The 16,960-nt window shown below is 43.8% G+C and overlaps 1 protein-coding gene across 1 annotated transcript in view; it reads right to left on the reverse strand.

Annotated features, from left to right (window-relative positions):
- USP4 (ubiquitin specific peptidase 4) overlaps positions 1–7,385 on the reverse strand; it is a 68,783-nt gene extending 61,398 nt beyond the window's left edge. Inside the window, exons 1-3 of the mRNA XM_042782890.1 lie at positions 7,285–7,385; positions 4,829–4,956; positions 981–1,111 (exon numbers count right to left, since the gene is read on the reverse strand). Coding sequence (XP_042638824.1) covers positions 981–1,111; positions 4,829–4,956; positions 7,285–7,385 — 360 coding nt within the window. The remainder of the gene's footprint in view (positions 1–980; positions 1,112–4,828; positions 4,957–7,284) is intronic.
- Between the last annotated feature and the right edge of the window lie 9,575 nt (positions 7,386–16,960).

Below are 16,960 nucleotides of genomic sequence, written 5' to 3' on the forward strand. Positions count from 1 at the left end.
CTAAAAAAAAAAAAAAAAAACACTATGCCTGACTGTAAAGAAGAATAACCTTTCATATCCATAACACAGCACTCAGCCAGCCACCAGATGGTCATTACCCAAACTTCAAAAGCTAATTAACTCGTCAACTGAGAAATAATCATCAGGAAGGAGGAGCTATAAGCCCATAAGCCAAAGCTAATATCACACTACACATCAGGGATGTGGCCATTCATCTCAGGAATCATGATCCTCATAGGGTTCTCTGACTTTGAGGGCTAGAGTGTAGTGCTCCCACATGACAGCACCATGGACACTAAGGGGATGTCTGCAGGAGGCTGGCATGCCCCTAACCTTGTGAAGGCTAAACCTTCTCAGAGTCTCGGGTTTCAAGCTGGAGAAAAAGGTAGCTCTGAACTTGAATAACCCTCGAATGCGTGTTATCAGGACTGCAGCTCTGTCCAACTATGTACACAGCAGAACAAGAAATTTACTCAATGTCTACCAGCAAGTACGCAGGTGCCTATGACTTCCCCTCCAGCGGAAAAAGCAAATTAACCATGAGAGTCAGAGGGGTGGTCCCGTCTACCAGGGAGGTTCACAATCTGGGTTTCTGTCCCAGGGCCAGATTTCCCTCAACAGGCTAATCTTGTCTGAATGCCTGTCTTTTGAGTTTCTCAAAAGTACCAAAACAAGAAGCAAGAAGCAATAAATCACTCTATGACCATATACCCCAACTTTCTCCCACAGAGTTTTCCAGAAAGTGCTCTCATGGCACCACTGGACACATCCCACACCACTGGGCAGCACTGATGTTTGGAAGCCACTCACCATAACATGTTTATTGAGCAGTCTCACTCACAATCACTCACAACCATAACTCCCTGACAACCAGACACAACATGTCCATCTGGAACTCATGTTCGTTCCATTCCCTAAGAAATGAACACCAGTGGCCCCTGAGGAGCACCCTAAGCAGGAGTGTCAATTCACATACTCACTTTTCTGACGATGGGCTGCTGGCCTTCAACACAGCCATACCAGTTCAGTAACTTATTCCAGGCCTCAGTTGGAACCAATACATAGTCCAGTTCATCAATTAGATGTTCTTTCAAGGTCTGACTCTCAGGATCTAAAAAAGGAAAACAGCCCAAACTCTAAAATTATGTCAGTGGCCATAGGAAAAAGCAGACCTGACTGTCCCTTATCCATACTCATGTTTCCTGAACATTTCATGAGGGATCTGTATTTCTTCTACAACTGTGAGGGAAGGTGTGAAAAAGAAAAACTTCAATTTATATTTCCAAAGAGCTTCCAGATTCCACAATTAAAACTGTTATGAATATTCACCAGACTATTCTCCTTAACAATTATTATATTAAAGTCAGTATGGTATTCCCTTGAAAGATACACTAAGAAAGCAAACAAATGATATGCTGAATCATCGAGAATTCTTAGTTTTATATACTCCAAATCAAAGCCCAAGTGAACAATCCCCTGTGGAGGGAGAATGTATTTAATGTGCTACCCATTCATCTTACACCCACTAGAGAGATAACATGCACTGGGATCTGAACTGGACATCTATGTTCTGAAAAATACTACCTCCAGGGAGGACCAAGGGACTGGACCAAGAGAACATTGATCTCTTCCCACCAATGAAGCATCCCTGACAAATCTGTGTCAATCAGCACACACTCCTGGAGCAGTGGGAGCCACAAAATTAGGGAAGCAAAAAATACCCACAGTGGTATTTTTGCACAGTAGTGCAACTCATCTGGAATCAAGGCAAAAAAAAATAAAAAATTGTTTTTTAAAAAGAAAGAATGAATAAATAAATGAATTAGTGAATGACTGAATACACATACACACACATGGTATACACAAGGTGATCAGGGTTTTCCACCTCTTCTGCCACCAATTTCCATCCCATCAGGTCTTCTGGCACTCCTCGGGGACAGGTTTCTGACCTGGCCCACCTCTGCTTCTCTCATTTCCAAAGAAAAAAGAAAGGAACTCAATAGTTTTGAGGAAAAAGAATGCCAAGGTATAAATAAAATGTAGTATACCCATACAATGGAATACTGCTCAGCCATAAAGAAAAATGAGGTTCTGATATATGCCACAAAATGGATGAACCTTGAAAACATTATGTTGCATGAAATAGGTCAGTCACAAAAGGACAAATATTCTATCATCTCATTTATATGAAATATCTAGAACGCATAAATGCATGGAGACCAAAGTTTGTAAGTAGTTACCAGGGGCAGGAAGGAGGGGGAGATAGGGTGGTATTGCTTAATGGGTACAACATTTCTGTTTGGAGTGATGAAAAAAATTAGAAACCGACAGTTGTGGTGGTTACACAACATGGTAAATGTAATTAATGTCACTGAATTAAACATGTAAAAATGGTTACAATGGTAAATGACTGTTTTATATCTATCTCACTGTAATTAAAAAATAAATAAATACCCTATGGACAATTAAAGAGAGGTAAATACAGAGTGCTGTGGTAGCTTATGGGTTTGGAAAATTCCAGGGACATGACCACCAAAGTGAGGACAGATAGAGGTGTGTATATGTGTGTGGTTTGAAAAATAAAGAGAGATTATCAAGGTGAATCCTCCTCGTTAATGACTCAACTACTTTCAACGGCAACTAAGGCATCATTATAAATAATGACAGATCAGGCCTTTTTTGTTTAGGAACAGAAGATTAGTCTGAGGGTAGTACTCCTCAGCCTGCTTTAGACAAGAGCTTCCAAATTTAAAACAACAAAACTAACAACTAAATTCAAAAGTTTTTCTGATATATAAATTACAACTTTTCATAAAAGTCATTCACTTATTGTCTTACTTCTTGTTGTTGTCATGTGCCGTTGAGTCGGCCCCGACTCATAGCGACCCTTCCTTGGGTTTCCGAGGCAGTATCACTACAGAAGTAGATTGCCCCATCTTCCTTCCAAGGAGTGGCTGGTGGATTTGAACCACCAGCCTTCTGGTTAACAGTCAAGTGCCTTAGCCACTATGCTACCAGAGCTCCCATTGTCTTACTTGGGGGCTATATTTTATTCATTTCTAATACTAACCACCACATAAATGTGGCTCTCCATATTATTTCAAACATTAGCCAGAAACTGTTAAGTCCAGGAAAGAAATCAACAGCTTTCAGCCCCATCAACCCCAACTACATCAGTTCTACAAGACTCTTCTCCCTCTGTGGCTCAGTGACAATTTTCCCAAAGATGTCATTCCTATGATGCCATAGAATAAGGGCAGGGAACAACTGTACTTTTCAATGTAGGTCACTATTTTTACTCAAAACTGGATCAGTCCAAGAGCATATGCTAAAAAGTCACAAAAGTGCTTTGAAATGAGGATTTACTCTCCATAGATTTTTTTAATGGAAGGTAAATTAAAGGGGGAAGCTGAGAGCTAAGCCTTGGTCTTAGCACACATAACCAGCTGACACACAGAAGCACGGGTGGAAATGAGAAAGGGTGTGCTTTGCAGTCAACATGAGCAAGGATACTCTTCCTCCTCCCTCCCATGCTTCCAAGAATCTATTCTGGGCCACACCCATAACCCTAGGTAGACGGCAGCTGGACAGATGACTAAGAGTCTAGGAACTAAGGGAAAGAACCTCTTCTACCAGAGAGAGGTCATTCCTGCACCAGGAAAGTTCCAGGGTTTGAATGGAATGTGCTTCTCACCTCCCTAGCACACAGCAGACATTTCAAGTTAAAGCCAGGTGACATCAAATTGGGGGACCACAGAAGGAATGCTTTCCCTTAGCTGAAGGCAATGCAAAAAGCCCTCTGAGGGTCCTTCTCATCACTATTACCATTAAAAACTTAACATTTCTCCTTTTCAAAAAAAAGAGGCAAAGGGCAAAGTGCAAACATAATGCAATGCTTCCTAACTGTTGGGGCAACTTCATGGTACAGTGCCACCATAGGGACTCATCAGGAAATAAAGCAAATGATACTGTTTATTGTGTCATTTTGACCAACCCTAAAATAAGGTCTGACCTGAAGTGTTGCGATTTGGGTGAAAAGGTTACAGACTAAACTGGTTTCCCACTCAACAATTTATACACATTTTGTTTCATAATCTTAATGTGTTGCTCATTTTTAAAAACACACAGATTAGTGTTAGGTACTTGGATCAAGCCTCACGTATGGTGTCTGCCTTCCTGCTGCCCTGATTCTGGGAAAAGCCCAACAGATTACCTCTGTACTGCCTGTGACTAAGCCTAAACGCAGGCAGAGCAAAGCCCAGGAAAAGCCAACTCTGTGGCCTTTATGAATCTACAGGTGCAAGCCAAGCTCAGGTGTGTCATACATCACTTTTTCCACAGTACCCACTGGGAGGTGAATGTAGTCTTAAGTTACTGACCTTCTACCTCTCTTTACACTACTTCTATGACAAATACAGCCATCACAGGAATCCTTAACAAGTGTCAACAGTCTACTATTTGTTCTACTGCAAAGATAACACAGAAAATTCTGGTTTCCAAGTTTCACATTCCAAATGCAATTTCAAAATGATATCCTATTTCTTTCCATCCCATATATCAATCTAAAAGCTGAAATCACTAGGAAAGCTAATTTGTAAAAAACAAAGAGAGTGATATTTAAAATGCTAGAAGCATGCTCTTGTTAAAGGAGTTAATTTAGGGGAAAAAAATAGTTCAACTCCCTGAGAATTTCTGCAGACTTCTGCTATAGACACAAATCACAATCACTTATTTCTATCTCCTCATACTAGGAAACTCCACATTAGGGAAAAACGTTCACTGCCTGAGTGGCAGACATTTCAGCTACAAAAGCAACAAGATACAACACCTGAAAAAAGTCCGGAGTTATCTATCGGGCCAGGAAACAAGTTGTGTTCACCCACGTTGTACATATCCCAGCTGTCGAAGCCCACATACTTCTTCCACTGCTTGAACCACCGACTGTCAATAAGATACCTAGAGACAGACAAAAATTTACTGTGGTAGAAAACTGAAATTACAAGTTTCTATGCCTAGTTCCCTATTCTTTTATGGCCTTTCTTCTTGGGTAACCCGTGATCCCCATTAGAAAAAACACTCTCAAGAACAGGAGCATGTCCAGGCCTAACATAGCAGAGGGCTTGGCCCAGAGCAGGTGTCCATTACGTAAACTGAGTGCTGAAAAGAATGGATGGAAGGAAATGATTGGCTTCAAAATGTTTATGTAAATGAAGTCTTTCTATAGGTAAATTACTGTCTGAGAATAACCAGGTCATTAATTTCATAATGGGGAGCTCTGGTAGTGTAGTACCTAAGGTACTTGACTGCTAACCAGAAGGCTGGCAGTTCAAATCCACCAACCACTCCTTGGAAGGAAGGCTGGGCAATCTACTTCCGTAGTGATCCTGCCTCGGAAACCCAAGGAGGGGTCACAATGAGTCGGGTCCAACTTGACGATACATAACAATTTCATAATGGTATCTATACAGGTCCTTATCCAGAAAAAGGACCTCTGGTGGCATAATGTGTAAGACATTTGACTGCTAATCAGAAGGTTGGCAGTTCAAACCCACCAGTCACTGCACGGAAGGAAGACAGGGCAATCTACTTCTTAAAGATATACTGCCTCCCACACCCAAAGAGGGCTGCTACGAGTTGGAATCGACTTGATGGCAGTGGGTTTTGATTTGTGGTCATACTGGTTTGCTTGATGTGAACAGCACTAAACTGATTTTATTTCTGAAACTGGGATAACAGCCCCACCTACTTCAGACTTTCATTGTGAACAAAACAAGTATCAAAAATGTGAAGTGCACCTAATGCCTACTCTTCCTTTTCTTACTTCCTTGATGTCATCTGATTAGACTGCAATAAATGATTTCCTCTAATATCCATTAAAATGGTGTGTATATGTGCACGTGCATATACACACATATTTGTATACCTATATACATAATAAGTATATACATATATATAAACATACATATACATAAAATTAGCAGCTAGGTATGTTCATATTATCAAAAATCATTAAGTTGCATTTCACATAACTCACTGCTTTTTATACTTAAGAAAAATAAGCAAATCTAGTTGTATTTCAAAAGTACTATTTTTATGATTAACACAGGAGAAACCTCTGTGGGGCAATAAATCACAAGCATTCTTTAGTCCTTCAAATTTTATAAGCAACAAACCTTGGAGATGATCACGTAGCTTCCAAGAGGCCAAGGATCCACAGATACATCCAAACTTTTAACTGTTCTTCTCTCCCCAAAGCCCTTGAACAATACCCTTTGCATACCTGCGTGTGATTTTAGTCTATCTTAAACTCCCCCAGCTAATGCCAAGTATTCTTCTTCACATATCACCCCCATGCAAGGTAATTTCCACAAGTGCTTCTGCTTGCCGTGCCTTTCACAGCCTGGCAAGCTCAAGATGAACTCTGTAAAGCTGTATTTAAACTCCTCTTAACCCCCATGTTTGTCTTCCCAGCTCAATTCCCCTGTCAATATAAATGACATTATCACCACCATCATTGTTTCTTAAAGATACAAGTTCAATTTTATTCAATGCAAAGTCTAAACCGTTTTCTATTCCTATACAGTAACATCATCCACGAATCTCTCCACTTATGGAAGATAACTACTGAATATTTTATTAAGAAACCTATGTCTCAGCCGCGTTCGTCTAAATTGAGGACTTTTAATCTCCTATCTAGCTCCAAGCTCTCAGCTACCCTCCTTCTTCCACTCCAAAATATTGCTGCCACAATTATTTTTCACGTTTGTTACCAAAATAACCTGGAGCTCACAAGACATTTGTTCAGCTTCTGACCCTGACATCTGTTCTGCAGTTTACAGAGTATCCACTCCTAATCCTCGTTTCAACCTAGTAAGGGCGGTGGGCCAAGAATTACTACCCTGGTTAACAATAAGGAACCAGCGTCTAAGAAGGGTGGACGTCTTCGCCCAAGGTCACATGGCAAGTCCTCGATGGTTGGGCTCTCCCCACCATCATGAACCCTGCGAATACTCCCCTTCCTCCCCATCCTGAAGTCCTTGCCCCCGGCGGACCCGCCCCCTGCGGCTCCAAAGAGGCCGGGATGAACCTCAGTCCCGCCGCACTTTCCGAGAACTGATCTCAGAATTCCTCTCCCGAGGGGCGGGGTTCAGGCCACCCTCTCAGGGTCACCAGACACCGCCCACACTCGGCTCCTCCCCAAGCCGAGGGATAGAGGGGCCTGGCCTGCGGGCCAGGGCTCCGACGCCCGGCTCTGTTCGACAGAAGGGCGGGCCCATAGCTCACCACTGCGCCCCCCGTTGGAGCGTGGTCCTCATCAAGGCCCCGAGCTCAGATTTCTGGGTCTCCGTATCCGGTCGCTCACGGCAGCCTCCGCCTTGCGCCATCTCATCCGCGCCCCCGGCCCAGCCGGCCCGGACATCCGCCTCGCGCACGGCGTGCAGCGGGCCGCGCCCACGCACGCACGCACGTGCATGCGCCCAAGCCACGCCTCGCGCCGTAGCCCTCGCGCCCTGCCCGCCTCTTCCTTTTCTCCCCACCCCACGCGCCCGCCTTCTCTTTACCGCAACGCGCTGTGAGCGTGGGAGGAAGCCGAAAGAGTGGCCGGGCGTGGGAGAAGAAGCAGTCCCTTTTCCCGACCTGCAGGCTGGTCGTTGCGTCTACTCTGCTTTCTGAATTTCTCTGTAGCCTGGTGATTTCACATCAGGTCGTGGGCTCCACGACCTCTCGGGTGCCCCATTCGGGCCTTGGGGGTTGTCCTGATCGAAGTAAACGCAGGGTCGAGTGTGAGAAACCCTGAGACTAGATTTTAATCAACTCCCGTGACGCAGAACCTGGCAGCATTTCCTTCTGTTGTATATAAAGTTCCCATAAGTCTGAGTCCACTCCACGGCATCTAACAACTACAAAATTTTGTCTTCAGCCAGAGACCTATAGCTAGACAAGAGACTGTAGAAACCACATCTTTTTCTTAAATCACAGGCAGGTATTGGAGGTTTTAGAGCATAGACGAAATGGCTGAGAGTACTTGACATCCTTGATAGAGTATTGTAGCCCAGAGAGACCTGTTAGGAACCCGTCACTAGGGACGGGAGTTCTAGAGAGAAGAGAAGAGATAAACAAATGAGCCATGCTTAGTGTTACGGGGGGCGAGGGATTGAGGGAAGGGGAGGCTGGCCCAGAGAAGGTATGGTAGGTTGAACAGATTCCCTGGGTTGTTTTTTTTTTTTTTTCCCATATTAGATTTAGGATAATTGAAATTAATTTGCACTCCCTGGGACATTGCATCCCATCTGGAAATATAGAAGCTTCTTGGCAATTGGATAGATAGTAAGGGAAAGTAAACCTGGGATTAAAACTGCCTTGAATAACTGCATGAGGTCCCTGGATGGCAAAAACTTATGGTTCTTTTCTGCTGTGATAAAGGTTGATTGTTTGAATTCACCCAGCAATGCCATGGAAGAAAGGCCTGGCAGTCTCCTTCTGTAAAGGTCTCAGCCAAGAAAACCCTGTGGAATAGTTGTACTTTGTAACACATGGGGTCACCATGAGTCAGAAGTCACTGTAACTTTCTCTTTTTTTTAAACAACTGCAAAGCAGTTAGTTCTTTATAGATCAGAATTACTACCATGTGATGCATCTCATCTGGGGAGCCAACCGTGACTACTGTAGCTCCTCCTGTGAAAGTTGTTTGAAACTGTTAAAAATGTTATCAAACAAGAAATACTAAATGATTCCTGTTATTTATGAGGGAAAAAAGTTGGGTTACTGACACTAGTTCAGAATCTGTATTGAAGAGTGTTTTCTTCCCTTTTTTAAAGCAGTTTCTCCGTATACCATTTATGGCATAGGTCAGAGTCAGAAGGAAGTAGGACAAGTCCTTGGCAGCAGCACTGTCTCTAGAAAGGAGAACGAAACCTAATTATAACAATGAAAATTTTGAAAAATCTTTTTAAGGCAGGAACTTTTCAGGGTTGTAAGAGGGCAATAAAAATAGTGCCCTGATTATGAGTAATTCCTGAAAAATGACTATGAAGATTACAATAGTAATTAAATAGTAGTTAAAATGTGAAGAATAAAGTGAAACTTCATGATTGGAAGATAATCATTATTTCCAGTTTTTAAACTATGTTAGTAAGTGTGATTAAAATACTTTTTTTTTTCTTGTTTAAATTGGGAACTAGAAACATCAAGCATCTGTGTGTTCTTGCTCTTGTGGGTGTGATTTACCAACTTAGGAGAAAATGATAAGAGTGAGTGATTCAGCCGGGGTAACGCCCAAACCCCAGGCTGTGTTCCAGGGGGCCACTTTACGCTAGGGAGAAGTGTAGGCCTTGTAGGGTTTCCAGGCCTCGTAACAAACCATAGAGTTAGGCAACCTACCCACTGCTGAGGACCTTGGGCCACAAATTGTGTGCCGTTGAGTGAGTTCTGACTGATAGTGACCCTATAGACAGAGTAGAATTGCCCCATAGGGTCCCCTGTAATCGTGTAATCTTTATGGAAGCAGTTCACCTGGTCTTTACTCCTGTGGAGTAACTGGTGGGTTCAAACCACTGACTTTTCCTACCTCTCGTCTGTCAGTTTGTTGTACTACAGTGGTTTATGTGTTGCTGTGAGACTGGAGGCTATGCTGCCGGTATTTCAAATACCAGCAGGGTCATCAGGGTGGACAGGTTTCAGAAGTGCTTCCAGACTAAGACGGACTCAAAAGAAGGAAGAGGCCATCTATTTCTCAAAGTATTGGGCAGTGAAACACTGTCTGATGTATTACTGGAAAACTTTCCATTAGCAGCTGGATGTTGAACCAGAGAGCAGGAGAGAAAGCAGGAAGGGGCTAGAGAGAACAGGCTTGGCTGATTGGGCACTTCCTGCTGGACCTAGGACTGCAACAGTCCAATTGAGTACATATAATGTCTGGGTATGTGACCTTTAAGCTATATGTGCTTCAAAATCATAAAGTTCTTGCCTTGGTGGTACTACAGCTTGCCATAACTGGACTTGGCCCTTCCAAGTCATCATTGGTCCATACCGGGCCAGCAATCACAGAACACTTAGCAGACTTGTTCCTTCAGTATTCACAAATATTGGGCATCTTTTAATTAGAGACTACAGCGGGTGAAAAATACTTTTGGTTCCTTCTTGCCTATAGGAGCTCTGGTGGCATAGTACCTAGGGCATTTGACTGCTAACCAGAAGGCTGGCAGTTAAAACCCACCAGCCACTCCTCAGAGGGAAGATTGGGCAATCTACTTCCATAGAGATACTACCTAGGAAACCCAAGGAGGGGTCGCTATGAGTCGAATCGATTTGACAGAAGTGAGTTTAGTTTTTCATTTCTTGCCTGTGCTTCCTTAACTTGCCCAAGGAGATAGTGAAAAAGTAAAAGATTCTAGAAATAACACTTTAGAGGAAGAAAGTATTTTATCGGAGCTTCCTGCGTGGCACAAAAGGTTTGCATTCAACTACTAACTTAAAGATTGATGGTTCAAACATAACCAGCAGCACCACAAATAAAAACCTGGCAATCTTGAAAACCCTATGGAGCAGTTGCACTCTGTAATGTGGGTTTGCTATGAGTCAGAATTTCCAACCTCTCTTGTATAATGATTAGGTTACTAGGGAAAGTAACAGAAACAAACAAAAAAACGAACAAGTCCCACACAGAATAAGTGGGATTGAGGCAATTCTAGAAACATGTAGACACCTTTCCAGCACTGGAAACTCATGCTGTTGGGCAGATTCTATTCTGGTTAAGTGTGGCACCCTGGGTCTATGTGTGGCCAGTGTCTTCTCTTCCTTGTCTAATTCCATTACCATGGATGTCTTAACCAAGACAAGTAGTTACATGTTACTTTGTTGTTTGCCCCTTGCACAGAGTAAATTCTCAGTAGGCATTTCTTGTATGAATGAATTCAAGAATTATCCAGATACTAGTCTTTCATTTGACTCACAGTACTTGAGCATCTATTATATGTTCACAATCCCTACCTGCCAGGGGTTCACAGCCATTGTGATTGGTGAAAATGGTTACACATGTAATTACAGTGTTGTGCGATACAAGTGCTACAGAGTGCTGCAGACACTTCGCTGGGAAGAAAACATACAAGCAACTGGTGTGAGGAGAAAAGTGTATTTAACATTCCTCTTGACCACTGGGGATACATGATGAGATCTGCAAGTTATGCTTGGGACTAGACCTTTAGATTCACACACACGTGCACACAGGCACATATCAGGAACTTGGAGACTCAGAGGACAGGTGCTTCCTCTGCAGGGAGACTCAGATCCCTTTACCTGCCTTCCTGTGGAGCCAGATGAGCTGCAGGACTTAGGACATTCCATAAGTTGAGCTTCATGGACCCCTGAACACAGCTCAGGGCTCCAGGCCTCTAAATCAAATGGGCCTGCTTTATGAGCTCCTACCCTGGGGGTAGGAGCTCAGGTAGCAAAGTGCCTAAGGTATTTGACTGCTAACCAGAAGGTTGGCAGTTCAAACCCACCAGCTGCTCCATGGAAGGAAGATGGGAGCAATCTACTTCCGTGAAGATAAACCACTTAGGAAACCCAATGGAGGTTGCTGTGAGTTAGAATTGACTCTATGGTAGTAAGTTTTATCCCCGGGTGGCACAAATGGTTAAACATTCGACTACTAGCCAAAAAATTAGCAGGTCATACCCACTCAGAAGCATTTCAGAAGATAGGCCTGGTAATCTGATTCTGAAAGATCACAATCTTGAAAACCCTAGGGGTGGCTCTACCCCACACACATGCAGTGGCCATGGGACAGAATGGACTTGACAGCAACTAACAACAATGACCCTGATCTTTCAGGTCACAGCTACGTTGGACCAGGGAGGGGTACTGGGGACAGGGTCCCTGTCTGCAGGATGAATGATGGAAAGACTGCTGGGTCCCTCGTCAGTAACCAATTGTCAGGTCATGTTGGTATCGATGCTTTGAATACAAGTAACACAGTGCCCAGAACCAAGTGTCCTACCAAGTTGGTGGTTTTTCTTTTTCTTTTATCACATGACAAGTCTGGAGTTGAGGTCTTGGAGAAGTCAGAGGTGAAGGATGTTCAGGCTACAGGAGGACAGAGGATTGTGCTTCTCTGTGGTCCCCTTTGCCTTTATTCTCTTCAAGGTCCTCAGGTGGGAGCCATCAGAAAGGAAAGAGGCACAAAAAACCCCAGGAAGAGGAATGATGTCTCTGGGTCAGAATGAGAATCTCTGGGTCAGAGAACGCCAAAGGTCAGATGTTGCTGGAGGTCCTTAAAACTGCAGGGTTTTATCTTATCTAGGGCTAGCAGATAATGGGTGCAGTTTCATGGGGTAGGTAGAGCAGTTAAGTTCTGAGTGGTTAAATTCTGTTTATTTGGGCTATTTTGAACTAATTGAGTAGGTACAAATGTCTGTTTGTTGTGGGTGGGCTTTGGGGGGGTGGCTAACAGGCTTCAGTTTGCTATGAGGAAGTAAATAACTTGTAGCCAATACACAGAGGCCATTTTTGATTCTTTTATGTAACTGCTCCCCAGCTCCCAATCTGGCAGCGCCTGAAATAAGACAGGTGTTCAGTGAACAGCTGGAGCTGGTGGTTAATTTAGTGGGCAGTTCAGGTACATGACAGCTCGTGTGAAAGCATGAAGTGCAGTTGATGAATGTAATAACGAAAACCTGCCAAATTCAGAGTCATCTGAGGGATCATGGCCTGTTATTTATAAATCCATGTTGTGTTCTCTCGGGGAGATTTTTGGGCAGTATTTTGTATTCACTGTTAGGCTGAAGCAAAACCCAGGCCCCAAAATGTCAGTTGGCAGCTTCCTCTAGATGTCAGGCCCTGATGAGACAACCTGATAAGACAACCGCAGTAGCAGAACCCGCCCAGACTGTAAAGTCCCATGCAGTGAGACTTCCTCTTCTGAAGCACCCTCATGCTAACTAAGTGCAGACCCCTGCTAACAGCTCATTGAACCCTGCCATTTCCTTAAAGGACCCTGTCACTCCCCTGCTGTCCCCAAACAGGTCCTCTCTGTGTCTATAAAAATCCATGCCTCCTGCCCGGGGGTGTGACTTCTCTAGCCCTGCTGTTAGGGCATGAGAACCTCGCCCGGGAGCGCCAATAAACTGCTGCTCTAAAACAGCTCCGTGTCTTGGTGTCTTGGTAACTCAGCTTTACATTCACTATTTCCCGAAAGAGAAAACTTAAGAGATTTATTAAGCTTCTTGAGGAAAGAATGCTTCTCTGAAAATAAGCATGCTTCGTTATCATTTGTGGCACTACATTGAGATGATATAAGGAAGTCATCTGAACAAGGGCTAATTGTGCAAGAAATGCCTGCCCTAAATTTAATAAGATACAATGTTAAAAACAAAAAGAGGAAGGCTCATCTTCTCAGAAGGTCTGTGGCCCAAATGCTGCTGCCTGTTCCCAGAGCAAGCAACATCCTGTAGGCACAGCTACCAAAGGCCAGGACCTCGTGCAGGCTCACTATGATTCTTACTCGTTTACTTATTAATTTGAGCTGCTGATTCACAACAGGGTGGGTTGAGTGCAGGTCAGGGCCAGTAGCAGTTACACGGTTGAATGATAAAGAACGCGTGTGTTCATGTGCATGCTTGATAGTGCTGTGGTTGTTGGGAAAAGATGTTGTTTCTTGTAAAGGAAGCTATTGAAGTTTTAACTGGCTTTATTCTGAGTCTTCCTGAAAAAAGAGAGGGCTGAAAGGACTTTCAGTGAAGGGAAGCAGGTAGCTTAGAGTCTGAGGAGGGATGTTAACTTAGCTAGGAGCAGCCACATTGGAGGTATGGCTGAGAGAAAAAGAACTGGGGAAGGAAAGTTGAGTCATCAGGCAGCATGGAGTCAATTTGGAAAGGCCTGGGTTCCCATTCTGAAACCTAACTAGAGATTGTGGCCTAGGCCACACTGACTCAGGGGAGAAAGGGAAGAGTGGGGAACATGAAATCTCCTCATAGGTCCAGTTGGTAAGTCATTGAACAGGACCTTAGGTCCCTAGGCTTTCCAAATCAGCCTCTCTGAAGGTGGGCTGTGGAACATGTTTTCACAAGACAGAATGCCCCAAGCGAGCAATTGGCTATGTGACTTCAACTCCAGCTGCCCCCCATGAAACTGCACTTGCTGAGGGACACTCAATCGACTGACACTTGTCACAGCTGGCCATTCTCCTTTATGAAATGTCCCATCTCTCAGCTCTTTGACTCTTGTCCTTGTCCCTCCCAAGCTGACCTCTTTACCACCTGACCTAGAGTGTGAAATCTACAGGCATCAGGCCTAGGCCCCTTGACCTTTTCCTTGCCGTTCTCTCTAGGTGATCTATCCTCTCCGGTGGCTACTGTACCCTTGGCTGGGCCTTTACCTCCAACTCATAGTCCACCTACCCCAGATATCTCTATCTGGATGTCTTATGCAACACATCCAAATCTGAACACATCCCCTCCCCCCTAAAACTTGCTCCTCGTTGTGTTGCTAATCTCAGTCATTGATGCCACCTTCCCACCTCATGTCCTCACTTATTGTACTAGCTATTTGGATACCCCTTCTTCAGCTAGTTTCTTAGCTGCTGCTTGATTTTTATGCAGCTTCACTGTCACTTCCTCCAGAGAAGGCAAACATGATCCTCCCAATTGGGCTAGGCCCTTTATTTTTACTGATTCTCAAAGTATCCTGCACTATCTATTAGAACACATACACTTTTAGTATTTATCTCCCTTCTGCTTTCCTGAGGATGTTATCACTGGCACCCAGCAGAGCACCTGGCACAGAGGGACCCAATGAATGTTGCAGTAGGGAAGTAAAAGGCTTTTGAGGAAGAGAGGGATATAGTGTTAAGGGGTTAGGGGGTGGGGTTACAGATGACCTGAGTGTACCCACATATACAGGTTATATGTGCAGGTTATTCATTCCAGGAGTCAGATCTGGAATCTAAAAAAAAGAGTACAGCATGATCCTCAAAAATCCCCAGCCCTGTTTGAGTGGTAAGTTTTCTTCATTACAGCAATTGACAAATGTTTGCTGATGCACATATACTGGGTACTGCGGGCCTTGAGATGGCCAGCCCCAGTCCATCTCCTAGGCTTCCACCCTTTCAAAAGGCAGACCAGTCATGCATAAATGCAATCAAGACTACTGGGAGTGGGAGTTCTGGGGAGCACAGGGGAAGCAGACAGTTCTGCCTGGGGCACCTCAAAGAGTTCTCAAAAGCTGAGAAGGTAGAGATGCTTATGGCCAAGTGGGCCTATGCAGGTGCTCTGCTGAGGTGGGAGGGAGATGAACCAGAGCAGGTGCAGAGGGTCCTTTATCTTCCAGTAACTTGAAGACAGATAGAAGGTGAGAATAGCATCAGAAAGAGGTCTGCTTAGGGCCCAATGACCATTTTTTTTTTTTGTCATAATTTATTTTAGAGGTTGCAGATGTACAAATACTTGCTTACTTTTTCCCAAGGTTTTAATATGAACAATTTCAAACATACAGAAAAGCTGACAGTGACACTCATATACCCACCACCGAAATTTTGAAATTATTTTATTATGCTTGCTTTACTACTTATCTGTTGTGATGTTTGTAATTCATTGCTGAATTCAGTTAGCTGATTTTTTAATGTGTTCGAAAGTGAGAATGACCAACTTACTTCCTTTCTTACATTGTCTTTTATCTTGTAAAATGAGGAAGGAACTCTCTCATTTTTGTCATATCTGAAAAAGTTTTCCAAGACAGTAAGCAAATTTTGAACATTTGGTAAAACTCACCTTTTTGGGTAAATACTTGGTTGGTGTGGTGCTTTTGTAATGTGCAATTTTCTTTTTTTTAAACTACACATTCAATTTATTTAATGGGTGTAGATATGTAACTTGACATTTCTTTTTCAAGGAAGCCAATAGACCATTCTTGAGCAAGCAGGTCAGACATAGAAGAGACTTGAGCCACAATTTAGGCACCAACACTGTGACACCAGAACTCCTGGCCCATATTGGAGACTTGCTGAGTGATTCTGACAAAATCGCTTTGGGTCCATCTGCCCAAACAGAAGCTGCACACAGGCCCTACGGCTTACCCTGCACAATGATAGCAAGAAACTCCAGGTCTGTCTCAACAGATTGGCTGCAGTCCCAACAGATAAGCAGCTTGGACTAAAGCTATGCCTGGTAGAGATAGGAGCTATGCTATCCTGTGTGTGACTGTGCAATTGTACCTGCTATGTGTCGGTCAGGACACTTCAGAAGGGCCAGTTAAAATGTGCTGTCTGAATACATGACAGGCAGCCAGTAAGAACAGTGTATAGCACTGTGGAAAGATCTAGGAGAGTAATGAGAAAAGAATTTATAACATTGCACCTGTGTTAAATGAGCTAATGTGGGCCCAACAACACTTGGAGAGGCCACACACTGAATGTGTCTGGGGGACTGTCATGTTATTTTTGTGAAGGTAATTTCAGTGTCCAAAAATTCCCAGAAAAAGAGAAGCCTACTACTACTGGTTGTACAGTCAGCCTGTACCTTGTCTCTTTTTTTCTGAATAAGGACTGTTAGAATACGGCCTTGGCATAGCCCTATTGGATGCCCTGGCAGAAGGAGCAATGCAGGGATAGAAGTCTGGCTTCCTACAAAAGAAAAAGTAGATTCCATACACGGCAGACAAAAGGAAGTACAAGCTTGGCCAGGACACTGGCCATGGAGGAGAAGAGAAGGCTTAAGATTAGCAGGAAAGGTATTCCAGGCCAATACTTAAGTTTTCCTTAATCAAGCACTTTATTAGTTGGGAGATTTGTCTTGGTCTGGGAGGGGAGGCTAGGATGGACAGGACCAGCACCCATCTGGGGGTCTTTCGCAGATATCAGGCATTCCTCCATTCAGGTTTAGAAGAAATACCCTCATTGATGAAATCCCCACAGAAGGTAACATAGCGTGATTGCCAAGCAGCCTGGGTTGGGGGTGGGGGTGTCACC

The sequence above is a fragment of the Orycteropus afer genome, unplaced genomic scaffold, assembly GCF_000298275.1.
Source record: "Orycteropus afer afer isolate SDZICR_OR568_19922 unplaced genomic scaffold, OryAfe1.0 scaffold00498, whole genome shotgun sequence".
Lineage (NCBI taxonomy): Eukaryota > Metazoa > Chordata > Mammalia > Tubulidentata > Orycteropodidae > Orycteropus > Orycteropus afer.